Source organism: Pollachius pollachius (assembly GCF_949987615.1).
Source record: "Pollachius pollachius genome assembly, chromosome: 2".
In the NCBI taxonomy this organism is placed as follows: domain Eukaryota; kingdom Metazoa; phylum Chordata; class Actinopteri; order Gadiformes; family Gadidae; genus Pollachius; species Pollachius pollachius.
In genome coordinates, this window is record NC_136935.1 from 18974170 (window position 1) to 18996669 (window position 22500).

The 22500-nt window shown below is 44.7% G+C and overlaps 1 protein-coding gene across 1 annotated transcript in view; it reads left to right on the forward strand.

Moving 5' to 3' along the window:
• The window catches only part of atrnl1a (attractin-like 1a), a gene marked incomplete at both ends in the record, with an annotated part of 210434 nt that overhangs the window by 182479 nt on the left and 5455 nt on the right, over nt 1–22500 (forward strand). The window contains one exon of the mRNA XM_079728776.1: nt 15031–15145. Within this exon, the coding sequence (XP_079584902.1) occupies nt 15031–15145 (115 nt within the window). The remainder of the gene's footprint in view (nt 1–15030; nt 15146–22500) is intronic.

A 22500-nucleotide genomic window follows, 5' to 3' on the forward strand; every position in this document is an offset into this window, starting at 1 on the left:
CACACAAACACACACACACACACACACACAAACGCACACACGCACACAGACACACACACCTCGTCGGTCAATGGTACTACGTTTGGAGCACCTTTCATTGTCCACACAGGTGTGTTGTATGTGCGCGCATTGATGTTTGTGTGTGTTTGTGTGTGTGTGTGTGTATACTCCACAGTGCAGGTGTCTACACATCCTAGGGACCCTGAAAACACATTAATCCTTCCAGCTCTAATAGTGAAAGGAGTGCATGAGAGAGAGAGAGAGAGAGAGAGAGAGAGAGAGAGAGAGAGAGAGAATTGTAGATGGAGAGAAAGAGGGAGTGAGATAGAAGGAGAAGAAGCGATGGAATGAGAAGGAAAGAGAGCGGGAGAACGAGGGAGATAGAGCTTGAGAAAACGACATACTCTGCCCCTCAAATTAGGAACGCTTGAGGGAGCAGAGAAAAAGGTTTTGCTTTCATGAAGCATTAGGGGGATGATTCATTTGTTATCTCAGAGAGAGGTTGAGCGAGATAGAGGCAGTGTGACAGAGAGAGAGAGAGAGGGAAAGAAAGAGTGACAAAGAGGAAAAGTGGCCTATAGAGAAAGAGAGCGAGCGAGGTTCAGGTAAAGCGGGAGAGAGCGCTTGTTAAGTAGCTCCTCTGTCCTCTGTGGCAGTAATAGGAATGTTCGCTCGCACACGCACTGATTAAAATGGAGATTCATAGGTTCTGGATAGTACTGCTGCCCTCACACACATACACATGCACACATACACGTGCGCAAATATTCACACAAGCACACACTGACAAAAACGCACATGTAGACACACAAGCAAGCACACTCATAAGCACACACGCAAACACACAAAACTATGTTCATACACTCAGGCCTACATATAGACTGTAAATGCTCAAGTGGTCGATCAAGATTATGTTGTCTCACCCTGAGGAATTTGTGATTCAATAATAGCAAAATTAGGTGAAAAGAATATTAGATTTGATTTGTATATTTGGACATAACCAAAGAGGTAGAGAGATTGAGCAATAACACAACAATTGAGGTAGGTGTCTCTCTGTCTCGCTCTCTAATTCGTGTACATCTCAATGGGGAGGGACGCGGAGGCCGGTGGAGACAGCAGGCAGATGAACACTCAGACCTGATGGATGAAGGAAGCCAGTCAATAAGCCACGAGCTGTAAGCTGGCACCTTGGGGCAGCTAGCCCGGTTCAAGCCCTCGCTCAACAGGAATCACACAGCGGGCAGTGCCTAAGCCCCCTAAGGGACGCTCACATCGTGTGACTCAAGAGAACTCTGCTTTCCCACCAGAGACGCCTATAGACAGAACTGCTCTGCTGCAGCAGCCAGCCATCCCTGAACGCTGGAGTGTATGTCTGTGCGTGTGTTTGTGTGGGTGTATATATGTGTATGTCTATGTTTTGGGGCCTCGGGGGGTGGGTTATCATCGCTACGTGAATGCTAGCACACACGCATGCACATGCATGCGTGTGTGCTAGCATGTGCGGGCGTGTGTGTGTCCGTAATGTGTGTTTACCTGTGTCAGTTAGAATTACCAACAAACATGTCAAGCATAGGATTAGCCGCGGCATGTGGTTGTCAAAGTGATAAGAGCGCCCGGTACATGGGGCATATTTGTTTATGTGTTATTTCCCGGTTGATGATGGCATTAAAGGATGTTCATGCAAAACCAAATAGGCGTACGCGGAAGAAACAGACATAGGGGGAAAGAGATATAGGATGTAACTCCAGAATATTATTAGGAAGAACGTAAGGTCAATTAGGAGGAGGAAATATGACCAAGAACGTTGAAAAGGTTGAGAGAGAAGGAGACAGGAGTAGACATGTGGGCATATCTGTTAGATATGTGGGCCTTCACACAGAGCGAAACCGCTAGAAAATCTAACTTCAATCCTCCTTTTAAAGGAACATTTCTAATGTGCCTTTTTCAGTTTTTTTTCCTCTGGCTCAGGGCACATTTCCAAAGCAAAATGCTAAACAGCTCTAACTCATCTAGACAAAGAAGAATACATAAATAAAGACAAATGAAGAAAAAGGAATACATAAACAGTCTCAAAAAGACAAACAAGTGGTGCAGTGCTGGAAGCGCGTGCTTTGCTATTCCTGCTGACTCAGCCAAGTGTATCTGGAGCAACCCACCGGTAGGGGCCCTCTAAAAGGTCACCATGCTCCACAGGCCAAAGGTCGGCCACCTCCGACCTTTCCAGAGTCCCGCTGTCCCAAAAGGGCTAGGTGGAGAGCCAGAGGGGGTGGAGCATGGGCTCCATTCCTGAGCCCCCTGTGACATGAGCACTGAGCTGTTGAGATGGAACCACAACAGTTTTATAAAAGAAGGGATGACTCATCTGTATTTGTTATTCGTCTACCCTAACTTCTGGTGATCAATGAATAGACGATCAAAGGGTCTTCACTCGAGATCCCATCTGGATCCATTTCATTCTCTACCACCAGGCTGAATAAGATATCTTTTTCCGTTTCTTACTTAATCATCTCGCCCTTTAATGTGTGTATGCATTGCCGAGATTATCAATGTGCCAACGTGGGAAGTCATTATATGTTAACCTATCGTCAGTGTTTGGCATTAGCATAGCTACAAGTACTGGCCTTACTAGTTAAACTACGTTTCTCAGTAGCGCCGTGCTAGCATCGCTGTGTTCCTCAATCAAATAGCTCTTCAGTAGCTTATATTGGTTGAGCAGCTTCAACACAAGCTACGATTTCTCAAGCGTTTCCGGAGCTCGAGCACGGCGGAGCTTTTCTGCTCCAGTCTGAAATAAAACTGCTCAGGATCAGCCAAACCTAATTTATAGTCACCGTGTGAACCGCGCAGGTGTGAACCAAAATGACCTCCTCCAGCCCTCGTGCACAGCTCAAACGGTCGTTTATAGCATGTCGCCCACCTGAAATTATGAAGCTCCACAGAGGGTCTGCAAACCCCACGTCCACACCGATTCAAAGGACCAAACTGCGGCTATAAATGCCATGCGATTGACGAATGGCGAACCCTGGTGACTTTAATAGCCGCTTACGTGACGCCACCGCCCCAATAAACGGACCTGAACGTCTGGCCGACGGAAGCACTTCTCCGTGACAGTGAAATCAGGTACCAAACGTTGGGCTTGTCTCAGTCATGCAAGCTTGAGTTTACCTGATGGAAAGATGGCTGGGTGTGACATCAGAGAGGAAGTGAGTGTCACATAGAAGATAGAGGGACACAATCTCTCTCGACAGCTGCTATGAAGTGGAGCATGTGTTCTTTTGTTTGTGGAGCAGGGAGAGCAGAGAGCACAGCTTATTGTTTAGTAAACAATCGAAGTGAACAGAATGAAGATGGTTCATGTTAAATAAACAGGAATAGCTTGGATGTAGGAAACAACTTCTGCCAAGTTGCTGTAGCTAAGCTTGCTTCGTTTCTCTGGGGGATCACTTCAGTGTAGTGAGGTCCAACTAATGTAGAGTAACTGGTAGCTAAGCTCACTACACTTAACCGTTTTTATATTGAAAACGATCAATTTTTTCTCACATGTTTATAATCTATGTATAGGTTGACACATCACAATTACCTAATGCAGTGTTGGCATTCGACAGAGTTTGAGGCAATAGTGATGTGCCTCTGTGCAGTTTTCCGTAGTCTTTGAAGACCGGTAGAAACAGCAACACTAATTTGGGCACATAATGTTGGCTGATTATGCTATTATCTCTTTATGTTGTACATTTGCTGAAATGAAACGTCATAAGAAGTGACCCAGGCCACCACAGTTTGAATGATGTGTGGTGTTTCTTGGCTCTGGAGCATGTGTGAGTTCTTGAGGCAGAGTGTCTGCTCCGTACGTGGCTCTGACCTTTACAGTAGATTTAGCTGGGTCTCTGGGCCGTCTGGAGGATGTTCTGCAGTCTTCACGGGGACCACCTTGTACTGAGCGGGGGTCCCGGGCCGGTGGTGCAGGGGGGAAAGCTGCAGTCCATTACTCATGTCCGGGGAATGGGGAAATATTACAATTGAAAATGATTCTGCTTTGAAAATTGTGTGGAAGTTCGAGAACCTGTGTACACATATCTAATCACACATGCGCGGATACACCCACACACGCACAAACACACACACAGGCACATACTGCTAATATTCAGACTCAAAATAAAATAGAAACAGAGGGAAGGACAGAGAGACAGACAATTAGAGAGGGAAAGGGAGACAGGGACATGGATAGAGATATAATACAGAGAGACCGAGAGAGAGACAGAGAGAGAGATCGAGAGAGGGAGAGAGGGTGAGAGGGTCGGAGAGAGAGAGAGAGAGAGAGAGACCAAGAGAGGGAGTGAGGGAGAGAGAGACAGAAAAAAATTCAAGAAAAGAAGACCAAATTAAGAGAACAATTAAATGGTCACGTCAACACAAGAGAGACAGGGCAGCAGACAAACACAAAGCGAGAAAGAAGACAAAATGAAAAAAAGCCAGACATGAAGTAAAACTATTTGATTCAAAACACAATAACATGGATGGGGAGGTATTGGGGGTGGGGGGGGCATGCTTGGCTGCCCTGAGCTTCTCAGGAGGCCACGTCAGGGGGCAATTTCCCTGCCAGGGAAGTGTATGTCTATATGTGTGTGTGTGTCTGTGCGTTTGCGGTTGTGTGTGTGTGTGTGTGTGTGTGTGTGTGTGTGTGTGTGTGTGTGTGTGTGTGTGTGTGTGTGTGTGTGTGTGTGTGTGTGTGCGTGTGTTTTTGTGTGTGTGGGTGTGTTTGCGGTTGTGTGTATGTGTTTGCGGTTGTGTGTGAGCGGTTGTGTGTTTGTGTGTGTGTGTGTGTGTGTGTGTGAGCCACCAGGCAGTTACAGTGTGATCACAGGTCCTCCCTCATTAAGCATTAGTGCCAATGGAAAGCCATTTTAAATGCCAACAGGGACAGCGGACACAAACAATGAGAAAGAACCCCAAAGATTGTGCAATAGCATGCAATACTGAGAGTTATCGCAGATATAGCTGTCTCTGCATCGCATTAGTATTTGCCATATTTTATTTCATTTTCAAGATTCTAAGTAGTTAATGAAACCATTTGGTTGTTTTCTCATGACAAAAGCATGTGATCCAAATCTGTATTGGAGCCATTTGAAATAAGATGATTCCATTCAATGTTTGTGAAGGATTAAATGGTTGGATTAAATGTAGTGTTTTGCATCGTAGCCAGACAAGCCGTGTAACATAGGGATCTGCTAGGAATAGAGTAGGGTTCAAGCATGCCTGGGGCAATAAGTGATTGAGATAGAGATATAGTGAAATTCATTTCAGGAGAGCAGAGATACAGTGATGATAGATTGATCAAGATTATGGTTTCTGTATATTTTGTAACATAAAGACCAATGAGGGCTTTATAATGCTTGTGCATGTTTGTGTGTGTCTGTGTTTGGGTTTGTTTGTACTTAAGGATCGGTTTATGTTAATGCCTTTGTGGATGTCGTTGTTTTTTTGTGTCTTATTCTTTTTCCTTTTTGATTTGTGTGTATGTGGGTATTTATTTGTATTTGTGTTGTCTATGTGTAGATACTTTGTGTGTTTTTGTCTATGTCTGTGACAGTTGTATATTTAGGGTGTGTGTGTGTGTGTCTTTGTGTGTTTGTGAGTGTGTGTGAGGTCATGATTGTATTCGTATTCACACTGTGGACGGGCAGATTTTCAAAGATAAACTTTACAACAAGAAGGAACTGTGTGTGTGTGTGTGTGTGTGTGTGTGTGTGTGCGCGCATGCATGTAAAGGATTTTCCCAGGCTCCTTCTATGAAGGATATATGGTGGGGCAGTGATGTGGATGGAGGGGCGAGCAAGTTAATGACAAAATGATCAAAACCAATTTGAAAATGGGGCAGTGGAAAACCAGTTAAATCCGAGGTGGAATGAAACTTGAAACCATCACCCCTCCACCACTTCTCCACAACCCTCAACAAAGTTATTATGCAGCTGCACCAAATGTATTGCTTTAGTAACTGTCATGCAGCTTTATTCACTGCACGCATGTTGAACACGTATGGAAAAACTCTCAGATACTTAATACTGGCCATGTGGGGGTAATCCTTCCTTTTGACAATATGCTTTACATTTGTTATAATATTTACCCTACCTCAAGAGATTAAAATTATTGCATGGATGTGGATAGTGTTCTACTTCTCAGGGGTGTATTGGCATTCCTTGGCCAAAACCTCTTGTAGTCCCTGATTGGCTGTTCTGTCGTCCAATCCGATCCTGTCACACAAACTTGATATAATCCTTTCAAACCCCTCTCTAGTATTTAGTATATTCAGATACATGCACAGTTGGGTGTGCTTTATAAGACCAGTGCATGTAATGTATTACAGATACAAAGTTGTTAGGTGTCAATGTCCAACATATTCACTGGTTCAATATCCTCTTTGCGTCTGTCTTCGTACGAGTTGCAAACTTTTCATCGCAAAAGTAATTTGTAAAGAGTGCCTGTTAGCAAATAGGAGGTCACCCTGAGTCCCGATGGATGCAACACTGTTATTTTTCCACAGTGTTTTATTACAGTCATCTAAGTGTAAACAAACCAGGCATTTGAGCTAATACATCCCAGGCTGTAACTTGACATGTGCTTTTGTTGCAGCGCCTACGACCGTGGCGTGCTATTTAAAGACGCTTCTCCTTCGCTCCGCTTTGGAAATGCCCGTTTCCATGACTCAAAGGTATTTGCTGAGTAGTCTTGGAAGGGATGGGGATCATGCCGTTTTATCCTACGTCAAAATAATAGAGCAGAGCTCCCCATATCCTGCGATGAGATGACTCTAATCCCACTTAATGTGATTTCTAACGTCTTCGCGCTAGGCTAGAAATAGTAACTCTGGCCATCTCCAACCATCACCAAACCATTCACCACCCATTGTGCTCCAGGTGCATATCTTCAATGCGACTAACGCCTGTTTTTTGCGAGGTACTTAATCCTTATTCTGTTGTCTTATAGTGTCTCTCATGAAACCAGCAACAACAACTGCTACAGGAGCATTTACAGTAGAAATATAGACATCCGGTTGCTTGGAGCAGCACAGATCTACAGTGAAGAAGAGAGGGAGGGAGGGAGGAAAAGAAAGCTATTTCAGTGGAAGATTAAACTTTGTCTCAATTTCCTCTCTTGGCCCCGGACGACTGGGCTGTCTCTGTCCTCTCCGAGCCCCTCGATGTGTGAGTGCTGCTCCGCGGACCACTTCTCGCACCTTCTCCAGTCGCAGGCCGTTTAGACAGGAGGGGCGTGGGGGGGAAGAGAGGGCTAGGTGAGGAAGAAAGGGATGCGAGGGGTGACGAAGGAAGGCAGAAGGGGTGTATTGTGAAGAGGTTCCCTGGGAGCTGAGGTGAAGGCTGATGCCATGTGACCAGATGCCAAAGCAGAGGAGAAAGGGAAAAAAAGGACAAGAGGATAAAAATGTTTTCACTCCAGGATAACCAAGCTATTCCAATATCCTGGAATGTCTCCCTGTTCATTCATATCTTCTGCTGTCTCTCTCTCTCTGTCTCTGTGTCTGTCTCTGTATTTGTCTATGTCTCTGTCTGTCCCTCTCTTTCTCTCTCTCGCTCTCTCTCTCTCTCTCTCTCTCTCTCTCTCTCTCTCTCTCTCTCTCTCTCTGTCTCCCATCTCTGTCTCTTCATCCTATCTTTTCGCCGCACTTTGTTTTTGTTGAACAGACAAATGCAGAGAGAGAGATCATTTAACTCATTGCCCCATTGTACACCAATGCTACGTGCGGCCCATGGCTGTCCAGTGCGACTCATTCACAGCGCCCAACATGATCCCTAACATGGTCCAACAAGCCATAACATATTTTTCTGACAATACAACAGAAATAGTTGAGGGAGGAAGGAATGGAAGTTCATACATTTTATTACCAGTGAGTGTTTAAAAAAGTGTTGCATAGCGTAGCTCTTCGTAAAGTCACACTTGGTCAGCAGAAATCAGTGACTTGGCCCTTCTACTGAAATGGCGATAAACAAGAGAGAGGGCTAAACAACTGAGAGAGAAGGCTGGTTTGAGGGTGGATTTCCTCCCCACGCTCTCTCTCTCTCTCTCTCTCTCTCTCTCTCTCTCTCTCTCTCTCTCTCTCTCTCTCTCTCTCTCTCTCTCTCTCTCTCTTTATCTCCCTTTCCCACTTACAGTGATTAGTTTGGGATTGGAGCCAGAATGAGTTCTCACTCTTGAGGCTTATGTAAAGTCATAAATCGGCTTCATTATACTGACACTAGGGCTGCATGAATTATATTGTTACTTTTGCTATATACATTTCAACATAAAAAATAATTTTTCTAAAAATTCTCAAGAGAAACGCTTATATGACATAAAGAAAGTGTGGTTATTATGTTATACTGGTGTAATCGACACAACACTCTACTGGACACTTTTAATGGCAAAATTAGTTGACGTATCACTGAGTTTAAGTTTACTTCAGCTTTAAACCAGCAGAGGCCAGGTAATCGATCATAGGTCTATTTCAGACACTGTTGTATTGCCTTCATACATCAAAACTGAAAGAATAGCTGTGGTCAGATAGTGGATTAATAGGTAGTTGGGATGGGATAGCCTTTCATCACTAGAGGAATTGCAAACTGCAATTAGTCTGGGACCTCTCCGTTCCCTTTCGATTTCCAAGGGGCATCACCAACGGGAGCAGAGCATTGTTCAAGTAAACAATCTGAAACGTTGAGTTCGCTAGTCTTGGTTTAGGGCATGTATGTGTAATTTCAGTTCATTTGCTTCAAAAAAGGTTTTTGGTTATAGTTACTGGACACAAACACAAACACTGTTAGAGGTGCTGGTGTCAGCTCTCTCCTGTGAGGAGGCAGGGACATGGAGGGACACTCCATCTGGTTATTTACCATCTAGCGTGTCTTTCACAAGCTTGGATCATTTTTGAAGCAACCCTTGATGTATTGTGTGGAATTAAAACAGTGGACAGTAGAAAAACAGAGTGGTATGTCCGCAGTGCACAGAGCCTTGTTTAGAATACAGGCGTTTCTTCTAGAGTAGGAAAAGGCCAACCTTGAATTGCTCAGTTAGTATCAAGCAACATTTTCTATTTTTGCCTTGAATTTAAATTGCATTGTTCACAATGTCACTGTGTGTTTGCATATGAATATATGTTTATCTATATATATTGTTGTTTCTGTGGTGTAATGCAAGTGTACATTCATATGATTTGTTTTGTATGTGAAGGTTATTTCTGCTCTACTTAACAATGTTTACTATGCATATTTATTATATGACACACGCTAATATTAACAAAGGTACCCTGACTTCATTTTTAGCATATTTATTATTAACTTCCACAAAAAAATACAGCTTTAAAAGGGCCCCTCACCTGAATGGTCTCAGTTAAAACACAATGGATTGCGGGATACTCAGAGTTTTTCTGATGGATTGTTATGTTGACTTTTCTTGAGACCTAATGAGGTTTAAGTGTATGGTGTTTACACACACTCCATTACACAAACCAACACCTGCTCCTTGTTCTCTGTCCTGCTCTCTCAAAGGCCTGAGAAACAGAATGTTGTGGGTGTGCCAGTATGCATCTGTGTGTGTGTGTATGTGTGTGTGTGTGTGTGTGTGTGTGTGTGTGTGTGTGTGTGTGTGTGTGTGTGTGTGTGTGTGTGTGTGTGTGTGTGTGTGTGTGAATTGATCATTGACAGTCAGCAATGCTAAACTAACAGGAAACTCAAGTCACTAATTAAGCCGTATGCTGCAGCACATAAACCTGTTAGCACAAAAGGAAATGTGGAACCGGTATGTTTGTGTGTGTGTGTATATGTGTTTGTTCTTGTATGCTTGTGCTATTCTGTGATATATTTGTCTCTTCCTTTGTTTTGCTCTCGTCCCTCCCCTTTTTCCTTTTGGTCCTGAGTAAACGATAGCTACTTTTATATGACATGATATTGCTACTGTATTTCCCTCACTCTGGGTGTGTTCACACATTTGAGTTTTTATTTATTAAATAACACATTATTTAGTGTTATTTAGAAAATTATTGAAGTTCTCATTCTCTTGTCGTCACCTAGTTAAATTAAACATTCTAGACAGGCATTGTTTTAAATATCTTTTGAAATGATCTGTGCAGCTGCACCTTATGATAGCATACTGTGTGTGTAGGGGCGTGGGGGGGGGGGGGGGGGGGGGGGGGGGGGGGGGGGGCGGGTGTTTGTGTGGGTATGCAGTGGTGTGCAAGTTCACACTTGACAAGAGCTTGCTCAAAGTCCAGTTCACACAGAATAAAATGAACTAGTTCACGTTCATAGATCACCATTTAGAATTTTCAAGTTTACAGTCCCAGAAAGCAAACTGTTTGCGTTAATTTCTTCTCCTTTTATTCTATTATATTATTTTTCAGTAGAACCTCCTCCTACCCATCCACCCCAAGTCCCCCAATCACCACTGCCCAAACTGATTAAAAGTCAATTACTGTATACTACTATAGAATAAAGATTGAAAAAATAGTATATGTTGTACCACTTAAACAATGTGTCATATTATGCAGAAAGTGAAAAACCAAGCTAACCGCATCATATATACAGAATCATATACGTCATATACAGAATGCGGTCAGTTTGACTTGGGTGGAGGATCTCTGCGGCTGTTGGCTAGAGGCTTACCCTTCTTGTGATCATTATCATTAAGTCGCAAATATTTCCCCGGACTGGTCGTATGCTTCATTCGATATGTGTTTTTAAACGTGGTCCCGATGTGGCTGACGTTTCGGGCTTGCTTCCTCAGACCCGGAAGGCACAGTTTGCATAAAAACATATTCTTTTCACTGATCAATTCTGTACTCGTTTGCTCATGAAATTCTTTCAAATATTCATATCTACTATTGGCTTCAGCGGAAGATATTTTTGTTGTTATTGTTTTCAGAAGCCAATCTGGCATACGGGTTACAGTAAATCCTCGGGTGTCGGTATTCATTTCAGTTGCTGAGTATGTTCAGTTCACGCTCACCAAATATATGAGGTTGTTCATATACGCTGCTCTTTCAGCGTGTTCATGCGCAACACTGTGGGTATGTGTGTGTTGCCTTAAGTAATGGGGAGGGTCTTCCTCTGTGAACTCTGTGGTTCGATCTGGGGGAAGGGTCAAGAATGGTCAATACCTCGATTCCACTCTGACTCACAGCGGCCTTTGTTAGGATCCATCATCTGAGGTGTTGAATACAGTGGACTTTGACACATAATGTACAGCATTTCCCAGAGAAGCTTCCAGACCTCTGTCAAACTAAACTTAGCACAAAAAGCAAGGAAATTTGTGTTTGGTAGATTATTTCTCTGTTGTAACAATGCTTTTGTCAATAAATCTGATAGCGCTGGAAAGCCTGTTTAGTTCCCTTTCAAATGGTGCCCCATTTGTAAGGAACATGCATTTGTGGGATGGGCAGCAGCGCTGCTATGTGGGTAGCGCCCATGAAAAATTTGCCAAATCTTTTCTGCCATTACCAAACAGGTTATTTTGCTGTTGCTATTGACACTTGTTTTAAGCTTCTGGTACCCCACCTGTGAGCATGGGCCCTACTACTGTAAGTACAGCTACAGTCAGTAAGTGTCTGCTCCAAGAATCGGCATGCCGCGTTTGACTGATCTGGATAGGGCCCTTGCGATAGGGCAACTTCAAGCTGGTGTTCCGCAAAACCAAGTTGCGGCATTATTTGGAGTGAGCCCAAGTGCCCTCTCCAAACTGAAGGCCAAGTTCTATATAACGGGGGATGTCAAAGACAGGCCGCAAAGTTGTCGTCCCAAGAAGACAACAACCCAAGAAGACCATTTCATCACCCTGTCAGCACTTAGGTGCCGTAGGCTGTCTTCTACAGATTTGCAGTCAAGGTTTGCAGGACGATATGGCCAACGGCTCTTTGCCCAGACAATCCGGAACAGACTATACACAGCCAATCTCAGGTCTCATAGGGCTGCCAGGAGTCCTTCCATGACTGCCCTTCAGGCCCGTTTGTGCTGGTATCGGTAACACGTGCACTGGAAGCTGAACTTGTGGAGGAACGTTATGTTCAGTGATGAGTCCAGATTCTGCCTACAGCAGTTTGATCGTAGGGTCAAAGTGTGAAGAAGACGCGGAGAACGCTATGCTGATTGCTGCACCGAAAGAATAACATCTTTTGGTGGAGGCAGTGTGATGGTGTGGGGCAGCATCTCCCTCACTGGAAAAACAAGGCTTGTCATCATTGGAGAAAATCTCAATTTAGAGAGATATAGAGATGAGATTCTGAAACCAGTGGCAATCCCATATCTCCACAGTCTGGGACCGAACTCTATCCTCCAAGATGACAACGCTCGCCCCCACAGGGCGGGGTTTATCAGAGACTACCTCCGGAATGTGGGAGTAGAGAGGATGGAAAGGCCTGCTAGCAGTCCTGACCTCGACCCCATTGAACACTTGTGGAATCAGCCTGGGCGTGCTGTTCATGCCAGAGTGACCAACACAACAACGTTGGCTGACTTGCGACAAATGCTGGTTGAAGAATGGGATGCCATCCCACAGCAGTGTGTGACCAGGCTGGTGACCAGCATGAGGAGGAGGTGCCAGGCTGTTGTGGCTGTGTATGTTTCTTCCACACGCTACTGAGGCTCCCGTTTGTGAAATGAATAAATTGTTAATTTGCCAATATGTCTTGTTTCTTCAAACTTCAACCATCCAATCCACCAAACACCAATGAGTCAATGGCAGAATAAGCTGTTTTGCATTGACAGAGAAGATTTGGCAAATATTTCATGGGCGCAACCCACATACTCAGCTCTGCTGCTCATCCCACAAGTGCATGTTCCTTACAAATGGGGCAGCATTTGAAAGGGAACTATACAGGCTTTCCAACGGTATAAGATTTATTGCCAAAAAGCATTGTTACCACAGAGAAATAATCAACCAAACACAAATTTCCTTACTTTTTGTGCTAAGTTTATTAACTTTCAGCACACACACGCACACACACACACACACACCAATCAACAGTCCTGCAGTTTGTCTCAAGAGCCGTAAAACTATACGGGAAGCAAATCATCGTGGTTCCTCTTCCAGCGAGCAAATTCTCTTACCTTACTTGTGTAAAGACGGATCCTTCTGTATTCAGAACATGCAGAATATAGAATACATGTTCGGGTTCACACAAAGAACAGCTGTGCTTGCCATCCCTCTCTTGTGTGTCCCCTGGATGTTCTCTCAGTAACCCCCGCCACCCAACTCTCGCCTCGGCCTCACACGTTTAAACAGATCTGCCGCAGCGTTGAGTAGCCTCGGCAGCGGCGCCGTCAATAGTTTATTTCTGTAGCGAAAGGGAAGCAGTCTGAGGAGCTCTGCTGCTGCTGCCGTGAGACGCAGACGAGCGGAGCGCGGAGACGGACAAGGAGACACCCGATGGAGGAGGAGGGCATAGGAATATAGGCACTCGCAAAGAGTTTCTGAGTTTGACCCAGGCAGTTGAGCGGACGATGCGTGCGGCGGACCCCGGTGGGCCGGCGTGCCTCGGCTCTCCGAAGGAGCAGCAGCCAGGGTGTGGAGTTCCATTGTGAACTATTTTACATTTGTTTGCATTAGTCAAAATTACTGATTAATTTTGACTGATTAAAGCACTAATCGATGTGTGATGTAACCAGGGTGTGAACAAGGACGGCCGTACTATGGGGTGTGAGGAATGGGCGGAGGCGGTTGATGTTGCGTGAATGGTAATAGGCAGACCTTGTGATGTTATTGATGTGAGCTTGGAATGATAGTGTGCTGTCAAAGATGATACCCAGACTCTTAACCTAAGGGGAGGGGGAGGAGTTATCGATGGTAATAGAAAAACTGGCAGGTTTTGTCAAGGTGGATTTGGTGCCAATGAGGAGAACCTCGGTTTTAATGCTGTTATGTTTTAGAAAGTAGCAGGAGAACCAGGATTTGATTCCCTGTAGGCAATCGGTGGGCGGGAGGGTGGAGGTGGGCTTGGTGGATAGGTAGATCTGGGTGTCATCTGCATAGCAGTGGAACTTAATGTCACATTTACGAAAAATATGGCCGAGAGGAAGTAGATAAATGATGAACAGAAGGGGGTAGTGACTGAAAGTGACTGGGATTTGAAAATTTAGAGTTGGATGAACTGAGAATGACCAGTTTAAGGGTGTGTCAGTGATTCCAATGGAGGCCAGTCTGTTAAGGTGGAGGTTATGAGAAACGGTGTCAAAGGCCACACTAGAAGAGTGAAGAACAGTGTGAAGTCCGGAGTCGTCATTAGACGAAAAGAGTAATTTCTCAATAATATATAAAACTTATCAGTGTCTTGTGCGGTTACCATTGATGGTCATTTTAGATGGAGGGGGAAGTTGTGGCCGTCCCAAGCTGACCTCCTGCTCCGGGTCAGAGTCTATTGTACTCTACTACAAAGCCTCTCTTAGTGAGTTGGGACTGCAGAGGGAGGGTGAGAACACAGAGAGGGGGAGAGAGAGGCTGGGAAAACAGGGTGGGATGAGAGAGAGAGAGAGAGAGAGAGAGAGAGAGAGAGAGAGAGAGAGAGATACATGGTTGGTGGGTAAGTTATGGATATTACCATGGAGGCGTGTGACTGGCCTGGGACAGTCTGTTAACATGCCTGAGTAGAATGGATGCTGACAGCATCAACCCCACACACATACAGACACACACAAACACAAACGCATTGCATGCCAGAGTCTTTGCCTCCGCTCTCTTGGGGTCCGGTTGGCTCCATCTTCATCAGCCCGACTCCACACTCGGGGCCCGAGGGCCCCAGGGCCTCCCTCCCTGTACGGGACCCCAGGGGCCGCTGGGAGGCATGCCAAGTTTCTCAGTGTTTGAGCGGGGAGAATGGAACTATAAGTTTGTTGTGCTCTATGCCTGAGGTACACATGGGTGTACCAATTGTAAAGTATTATCTTGTCTTATCTTGTGTGTGTGTGTGTGTGTGTGTGTGTGTGTGTGTGTGTGTGTGTGTGTGTGTGTGTGTGTGTGTGTGTGTGTATGTGTGTGTTTGTGTACGTTTTGCAGGTCCTGCCTAAGCCCATAGCTATTGAACCATGCTGGGGGAGCCGAGCCAGTGTCCTGACCGTCCTCCTCTACCTCCCAAGACTACCTTCAGGAATACCTCCACCTGGACAATCTGGTAGGACACAGACACACTCAATTGCACACACACACACACACACACACACACACACACACACACACACACACACACACACACACACACACACACACACACCGATTTAAGTTTACTTGAGGCACTGCTTTGGTCCCATGAATTGCCACACATGTTGACAGAGACATCAGACATACTCACACACACTCACACACACAGTCACACACACACGCAAAACACCCACACACACACACACACACACACACACACACACACACACACACACACACACACACACACACTCAGCTAGTCTAAACAGAATGACTAACGAGCCCGCCGGAGCTGTAGTTTATTATTCAAAAAGGATTTTGTCTTTCAATAAACATGTCATCAGTGTCAATATCACAGCAAAGCACTGAGGAGAAACATATGCACTGCTGCTTTCAGCAAAAGGCCCCCTTGCTCATGGGATTTGAGCCTGCCTGCTCCCACTTTCAACTGCAGGATGCGTTTCTCTGGAACGCTCTACTGTCTGGAAGCAGGGGGGTGTAACCCGATGCCCCTGCTTGCTGCAGCGTGCGTCTCCGAGCGTCGAGCGCAGACAGCCATCTTCATAAATCTCCTCCCTAGACCAGAGCCAAGCACAGAGGGCTTCATGCACAGTCAGCATGCACACACAAACACACACACACACACACAGACACATGCACGCACACATGCACGCAGATACACGAACACACAACTTTCAACGGTGCTGCAGTTTGTTTTGCGAGCCGTAAAACTCTGCAGCCACACAAGACGCAGGACGGATATACGGGAAGCAAATCATCGTGGGTCCTCTTCCAGCGTTTAAATGCTCTTACCTAACTTGTTCAAAGACGGACCCTTCTGTATTCAGAGCAAACAGAATATACAATACATACCTCCCTCGCATGTCCCTTCTAAATGACGCCAACATGCTGGGGTACGTTCAGCGGTCAGCGAGACAATCAAAATGTAGACAACATAGCGGGGAATTAGTACAGAGCTCGTGTATGTTCTCTCAGTTCCCCTCCCGCCCGACCTTCGCCTCTTCCTCACACGTTTAAACAGATCTGCCACAGCGCTCATAGCCTCGGCCGCGGCGCCATCAATAGTTTATTTCTGTAGCGAACGGGAACAGGTCTGAAGAGCTCTGCTGCTGCCGCTGAGTGGAGTGCGGGTACGCACAAGGAGACATTCAATGAAGGAGGAGGGCGAGGTCGGGGCAGGGTTGGACTTAAGCACTTGCAAAGAGTTTCTGATTTCCACACAAGCAGTTGAAGCAGAGGAAGCGCACAGCGGCGGACCCCGTTGGGCCGGCAGGCCTTGGCTCGCTGGAGGAGCATCAGCCTGGATGTGGGGTTTTGCCGCTAGGGCTTTCACTTCATGCTCAAGATGTAGCGCTCCCATGCAGACAGGAGCAGACCTGCATCCAGGATGTACAGCACCAACGCAGGTCGGCCGTAACCCGCCGTGGGACAGGATCCTCGTTACACGAAGCCAAGCGCACCTTGTAGTATCCAGCGTCCTTGTAGAGATCGCCCGGCTGACATTAACACAAGGGGAAGAACAGCGTCTCTATGTGTGCCTAAGTGGGGCCACCTGTAATGCAGCGCAGATAAAGGGGTTTTATAGTGAAGTAAGCAGGGGACGTTCATAGTGCAGACAAGTGTGTTAACACGACTCTAATTAACCACTTTTTAGACACGATGATTGTTTAGACGATAAAGCAAGAACAGACTTATTCCGAATTGTGAATTCTGGAAATTATTCAGGGGTTACGCCGTAGGTATGCCATGCAATCTTCCCCCCGAAGTCAAAGGACCATATACGGACCCCCACTCCCCCCCCCTCCTCTCCTGGGGTCAGACACCCTCATCCATTGATCTGAGCACGTGGGAATGAGTCCCTCTGCGACCTCCCCCCATGGTGGGGGGGTGGTCTTCAAGCAGAAACGACGATGACTTTGCCTATTTTAGCTCTTGTTTGAACGTTTTCTCTCACTCTTTCTCTCTCTTAGTTCATGGTAAGGACTCAGGGGAGTCAGGCAAAGGAGGACTGGAGACAAACAAAGAACTGAAAGAGAGCCGGGGAGGGAGAGAAAGATTTTTGAAAGTCTCTCTAATAAAAAGTTTTTTTATTCTTTACTGATTTCCTCTATAATACACATGTCAACAATTGAATAAATGCACATACACATACATATTAATACACATTAACATACAACATATATAAACAGTCGGGTAAACAACAACTGTGCTTCCATACTCAGGGAATTCTCTACTCTTCTTTTTCAGCTTAGATAGATTGCCATCTTTGCTTGGCCAATCATAAAGTTTAAAAGAACAATTTTGTGTTTGAACATTTTACTGTATTTAAAACCAAAAAATTAGATTGTGCTTTAAAAAAAAAAGTACAACTCTTTACTTAAGAGTTAAAAAACATAGTTAACAGCAGGAATGGAGGCGTTAGTCTGTCACTCTGAAAAACTGTGAAAGACCGTTTCTCTGTGTACCAAACAGCATATGTTTGACACCCAAACAATCCCCTGCTGAACTCTCCACTGCGGATCACCAGACTCTTTGCCAACGGTGGTTCGTAAAGCACCCTCCCCTCTGGTCTGACATCCTCCTTCAGGCCCAGGTGAACTCTCCAGGGACAGCCAGATCGACCAGCCACCCTACCTTTGTTTAAAATCTTTACGCTCATTTTGTTGGAGAGTCAAATTGTTCAAATACAATACTTTACCACTATTTAAAAACAGCCCTGAGCAGTCTTTAAAACCCGGTAGAAAATTCAAAGAAGTGAAAGGATCATAACAATTAGGCCAACTAGAGTCACAGTTGGACCTTAGAAGGATGCATTCATCACCAGTCAGCTGATGTTTCTAGCTGTCCAGCAGCTGCCCAGTGAACCCGAGATGATGTAACTCCTAAGTTTGCACCCAAAGTTGCAGTGTCATCCAATTCTGGACCAGGCAGCTTTACTATAAGCCCCACACAGTCGTTCCAAGAGTGTGGGTCCTGTCACATAGTGGCCAGCTAGCCAACCTCTGAGCACCACAGGTTCATTAAGCAGTCAGTGAGGTGACGATGAAAAGGCCACTCTCTGTTTCACCAAAAGGTCCCATACTGTAAAAAGGCCATGATAAAACACAGGGAGGTTCCTGAGATCTTTGACGTTAAAATCCATGGGGAAAAAAGGGATGTTTAATCCCAAATGAACAAAACATCTCAGAACATGCCAGGGGCCTTGAGACAAGGTCCTTTGGCCCTGTTGGTTGTCTCTGGATGAAGGGGGCATCCCTGTTTGCCAAATGCACAATTCCTTGGCCTCCATCTTCTTTGGGGAGACAAAGAATGCATTGAGGAAGCCAGTGACGCTTGTCCCAAAATACATTCACTAAGACTGATTGAATCTTAGCCAGCAGGTTTGGTGGGGGATCTACATGAACAAGCCAATGCTACAGGGTTGAAGCAACAATATTATTAGTGCGATCATGGAAGCCACCTCCACTACTTTTGCAGTCCCTCTACTTTATCCAAAATATGTTCCCAGTTTTTATTTACAAAGTCTTGCTAGCCTATAAAAACACTAAAGTATTTTAAACCCCCGTTCTCCAAATCAACCCTCCTGGTAGGACTATCTGGCTAGATAGCCCCCAACTAAAACAGCCTCCTTTCCCAGTTGACCCTTGCTGAGGAGAGCAAACTGAAATCACTCACTGCCTTGGTAAAAATGTCCATGTCTCCTTGATGTTTGACAAAGAATATTACATCATCTGCATTGGCTGATCATGTAAAGATACATTGCACCCTGGTATTGACAAACCAGACATAATTTTCATTAGTTGATGTGAAAGCGTTTATATTGCAATTAAGTACAACATACTCGATAAATATTATCCTTGATCATGGCAATGAATCCTGGGTTAAAACCAAATGCCTGAAGTGCTTGCCACAAGTACTGATGTTCAACTCGGTCTATAGCATAGTAGCATAATAGTATCCATGGAAATAAGACAAGTCTCTATTCCCAATGAGCCAGAGACTTCTGAAATGTCCCTAATAAATTGAACATTGTCAGTTATTAACCTGTCGAGCACACATTAGGTTTGATTCACATCGGTGACCTCCTCCATTACCTCTCCCAAGCTGGTGGCCAAAATCCTCGACAGGAGTCTGTAATCAGTGCAGTGTAGGGAGACCAGCCTCCAGTTTTGATCTGTTCTCAAATCTTCCTTTTTAGGAATCAGTGTTATTGCTGCCCTCCTTCAACTCACAGGTAGCCTCTTTCCAGCCAGACTGTCCCTTAATACAGCAAGAACATCTGCATATTTTACAGAACCAGCTAAAGGATACCTTATTCAAATCAGCAGGCAGACCATCTTTACCACTCTTCAAGCCCTGTACTGCAGCATCCAGCTCTTCTGCAGAAAGGACCACATTCAGGATGGAGTCAGGCTAGGCTTTTGGGAAACCACTATAGAATGACTAGGCCAATAAAGGGTCATCTTTATGTTCACTTGTATACCAAAGTCCACAAAAGTTAGTTGCATATCTTCGTAGTTCTGCGGGTTCTGAAAAGGATCAGCTTTCTCAAGATCATAAATGACAGATATGGCGCATCCATTTCTGTCGCGCTCAAAACATGACCTCACTAGCGCCCCCTGGGCTGCAGTGGTTTGCAGGTTGGCCAGAGCAGATCATCTTGCAGTGAGAGCCTTTATATGGCCTCGATCTCCTCCAACAAATCTATTTCCAGTTCTCTCATTGATCTGGCTCTGTCTCTTGTGACATTGAGAGAGCGCTCTTGAGACAGTTGCTTGATCTGACATTTCCCTACATCCCACCACTGTTGCAAAGAAGTTAAATCTGCTTTTGATTTTGTGTATTCTCCCCAAAAGAAAATAAAAGCTTTTTTAATAAAGCATAATTAAAAAAAGCTGTGTTAAATTGACAAAAAAGGGCTTTTTGAATTTGTATTTTTATAAAAAAGCACAATGCACTAGACAGTAGTCAGTAAAACCAATACGCACTATTCAACAACTCCTAAAACTACTACGATGATGCTTAAAACATCAAAACTGGTCAAGCCTAGTCATGGATAATATACTTTCTCAAATGTGTACCCAGGTGTACTGCCGCTGTCTCCAGTGGAACCTTCTCCATACATCTGTCAGATCAGTGAAGTAGTCATTCTCACTAGCCAACTCTAAAAGGAAGGACGAGGTTCTAAGGGATTTCTGTCTATTTTGTCTCCCTCAATCGACGAGTCAACAAACATTTAAAGGTTGGGGAAATATTTATGCACCTTAACTCTCATTTAGTCTCCTGTTAAAACCTCTTAATTTGTGTCAAAGGATAACCAAGTACTTGACCCCCTTGAGCCTTTGGCTTACCGATAGTTTGATTGTCAGACTCATCAGAGTTCTGCTCTACAGCGGGAGGAGATTTGTCTTTGGTCTTGACAAGACCTTTTCCATATTGCATATTGCTTTTCTTTCAACTGTGATTTTTCTTTTAATAGACATTTGAGAATATTCCTCATCCATCAGAATATCTTTTTCCTATTCTTCCAAAACATACTCAGCCCCTTCAATAGCAGTCTGTTCCGATTGGTTCCTGAAGGCCTTTTCTGTCCAGTTTGCCTGCTCTGCTCCTGTTTTTTGTCTTTCACCGTTTCCTCTTCTGCCTCCGCCTCCACCTGTTTATTTTCTCCATTCTTAGAGATGTCTTCAGCAATGTGTTCCTCTCCCTGTTAGTGAGGCTGGCTCTTACCCTCCTCATCCTGCAGGCCGGCCTCCTCATGATCACTTCCTTCTCAGTCATGTTTTGTCGCTTTTTTTCCTTTGCTTCCTTGCCTTCCACCTGCCTAGTCTCCTCTGTAGGCATCATAATCCCTTCAACAACAAACCAGGAGCCGCTAGAGGTGCTGGGGGGATTGAGGGAGGGTCACAGAGTTTTCTGAACGGCTTTATTGTTTTTCCCTTCAGGGCAGCCTGATCTGCATAGCGTCTGAGGTCGCAAACACTTTGTGATCGAACTCATCAACTTAAGTATTTGATAAATGTCCTCCTTGTTGGTCACAGTCTCAACACTTGCAGACAATTTTTTTTTAATTGTCTTTGCTGGATTAGCCAGATGGAGAACAGAGGTAAAGGTCAACACCAGATTCAACCATCACATTTACTTTTTCAACACTGTCAAAAATCACGATTGCGCTATAACATTTTCAACGCATATTTCCTTGAAACGTAACCAACTAATGCACCTACTGCTAATCTACATTCCTCAACAAAGCAATTTACTGTCGTTCTGTTGATTGCATGTCAACATGTTAGCCAAACCGGTGACAATACCTGAGGGCATGATAACCTTCCAGGTGGTAGCAAAAGCTACAAAACAAATTTGGTTAAATTATACATCTCTCTCTCTCTCTCTCTCTCTCTCTCTCTCTCTCTCTCTCTCTCTCTCTCTCCCTCTGTCTCGCTCTCTGTCTCTCTCTCTCTGTCACTCCCTCTCTCCCTCTTTCCCTCTCTGCCTCTCTCTTCCTCTCTCCCTCTCTCTCTATGGCTCTCTCTTTTTACCAACAAATACTACCCCCCCCTTTCCACTCTGTCTGTTCTTACCTCAGTATATTTGGATCCGGTTAAGTGTTGCTGTGTATTTATTGACAGTAGTCCTGTGTTTGTGGGTCGTGCACAGTGGTACTATGCTACTCTTCCAACAGTTCCTCCATAGAAACTCTACTGAGACCAGCCTTAGGAACGTGGACGTCCCTTGCTGCCATGACGACAAAAATAAATGTCTACACTGTTATTGCAACTCTCTATCAAAGCATCAACACATTTCTTTCCCACACACACACACACAGACACACAAACACACAAACACACACACACTCGGTAGGTCCCGTTGCCAAGCTGTTTTATTGCCTGCTCTTGAGAAGATTTTGCAGCATCCAAGTGATTCTTCATTGCAGGACTTTAATAGCGATAATGTGGTTTGGGAGAGTTTCAGAAAAATATCAGCACTGAGGACTTTTGGCCAAAGTGTAAAGTGTTGGTTTAAAGTGTATAGTCATTGTATTCCAAAGGTATGGTATGATGTTTATTTGCAGATACAGTTCTCTAATTAAATAGAAGGTTTTCCGGGACAGTGTCTCATTCGAATGTTGGTAAATAAGAAATTCAAATTTTGAGATGCACTTATTTAGATGGCATGAAAATGTCATTACATTTCATCATTACATTATGGTTTAACACATGCGTTGACCTTAATTATGACTTGTTATCAATGCGTTGCTATTCTTAGCTTACTGTAAACCACTGAATTACAGTAATAGCTGGGAGAGCT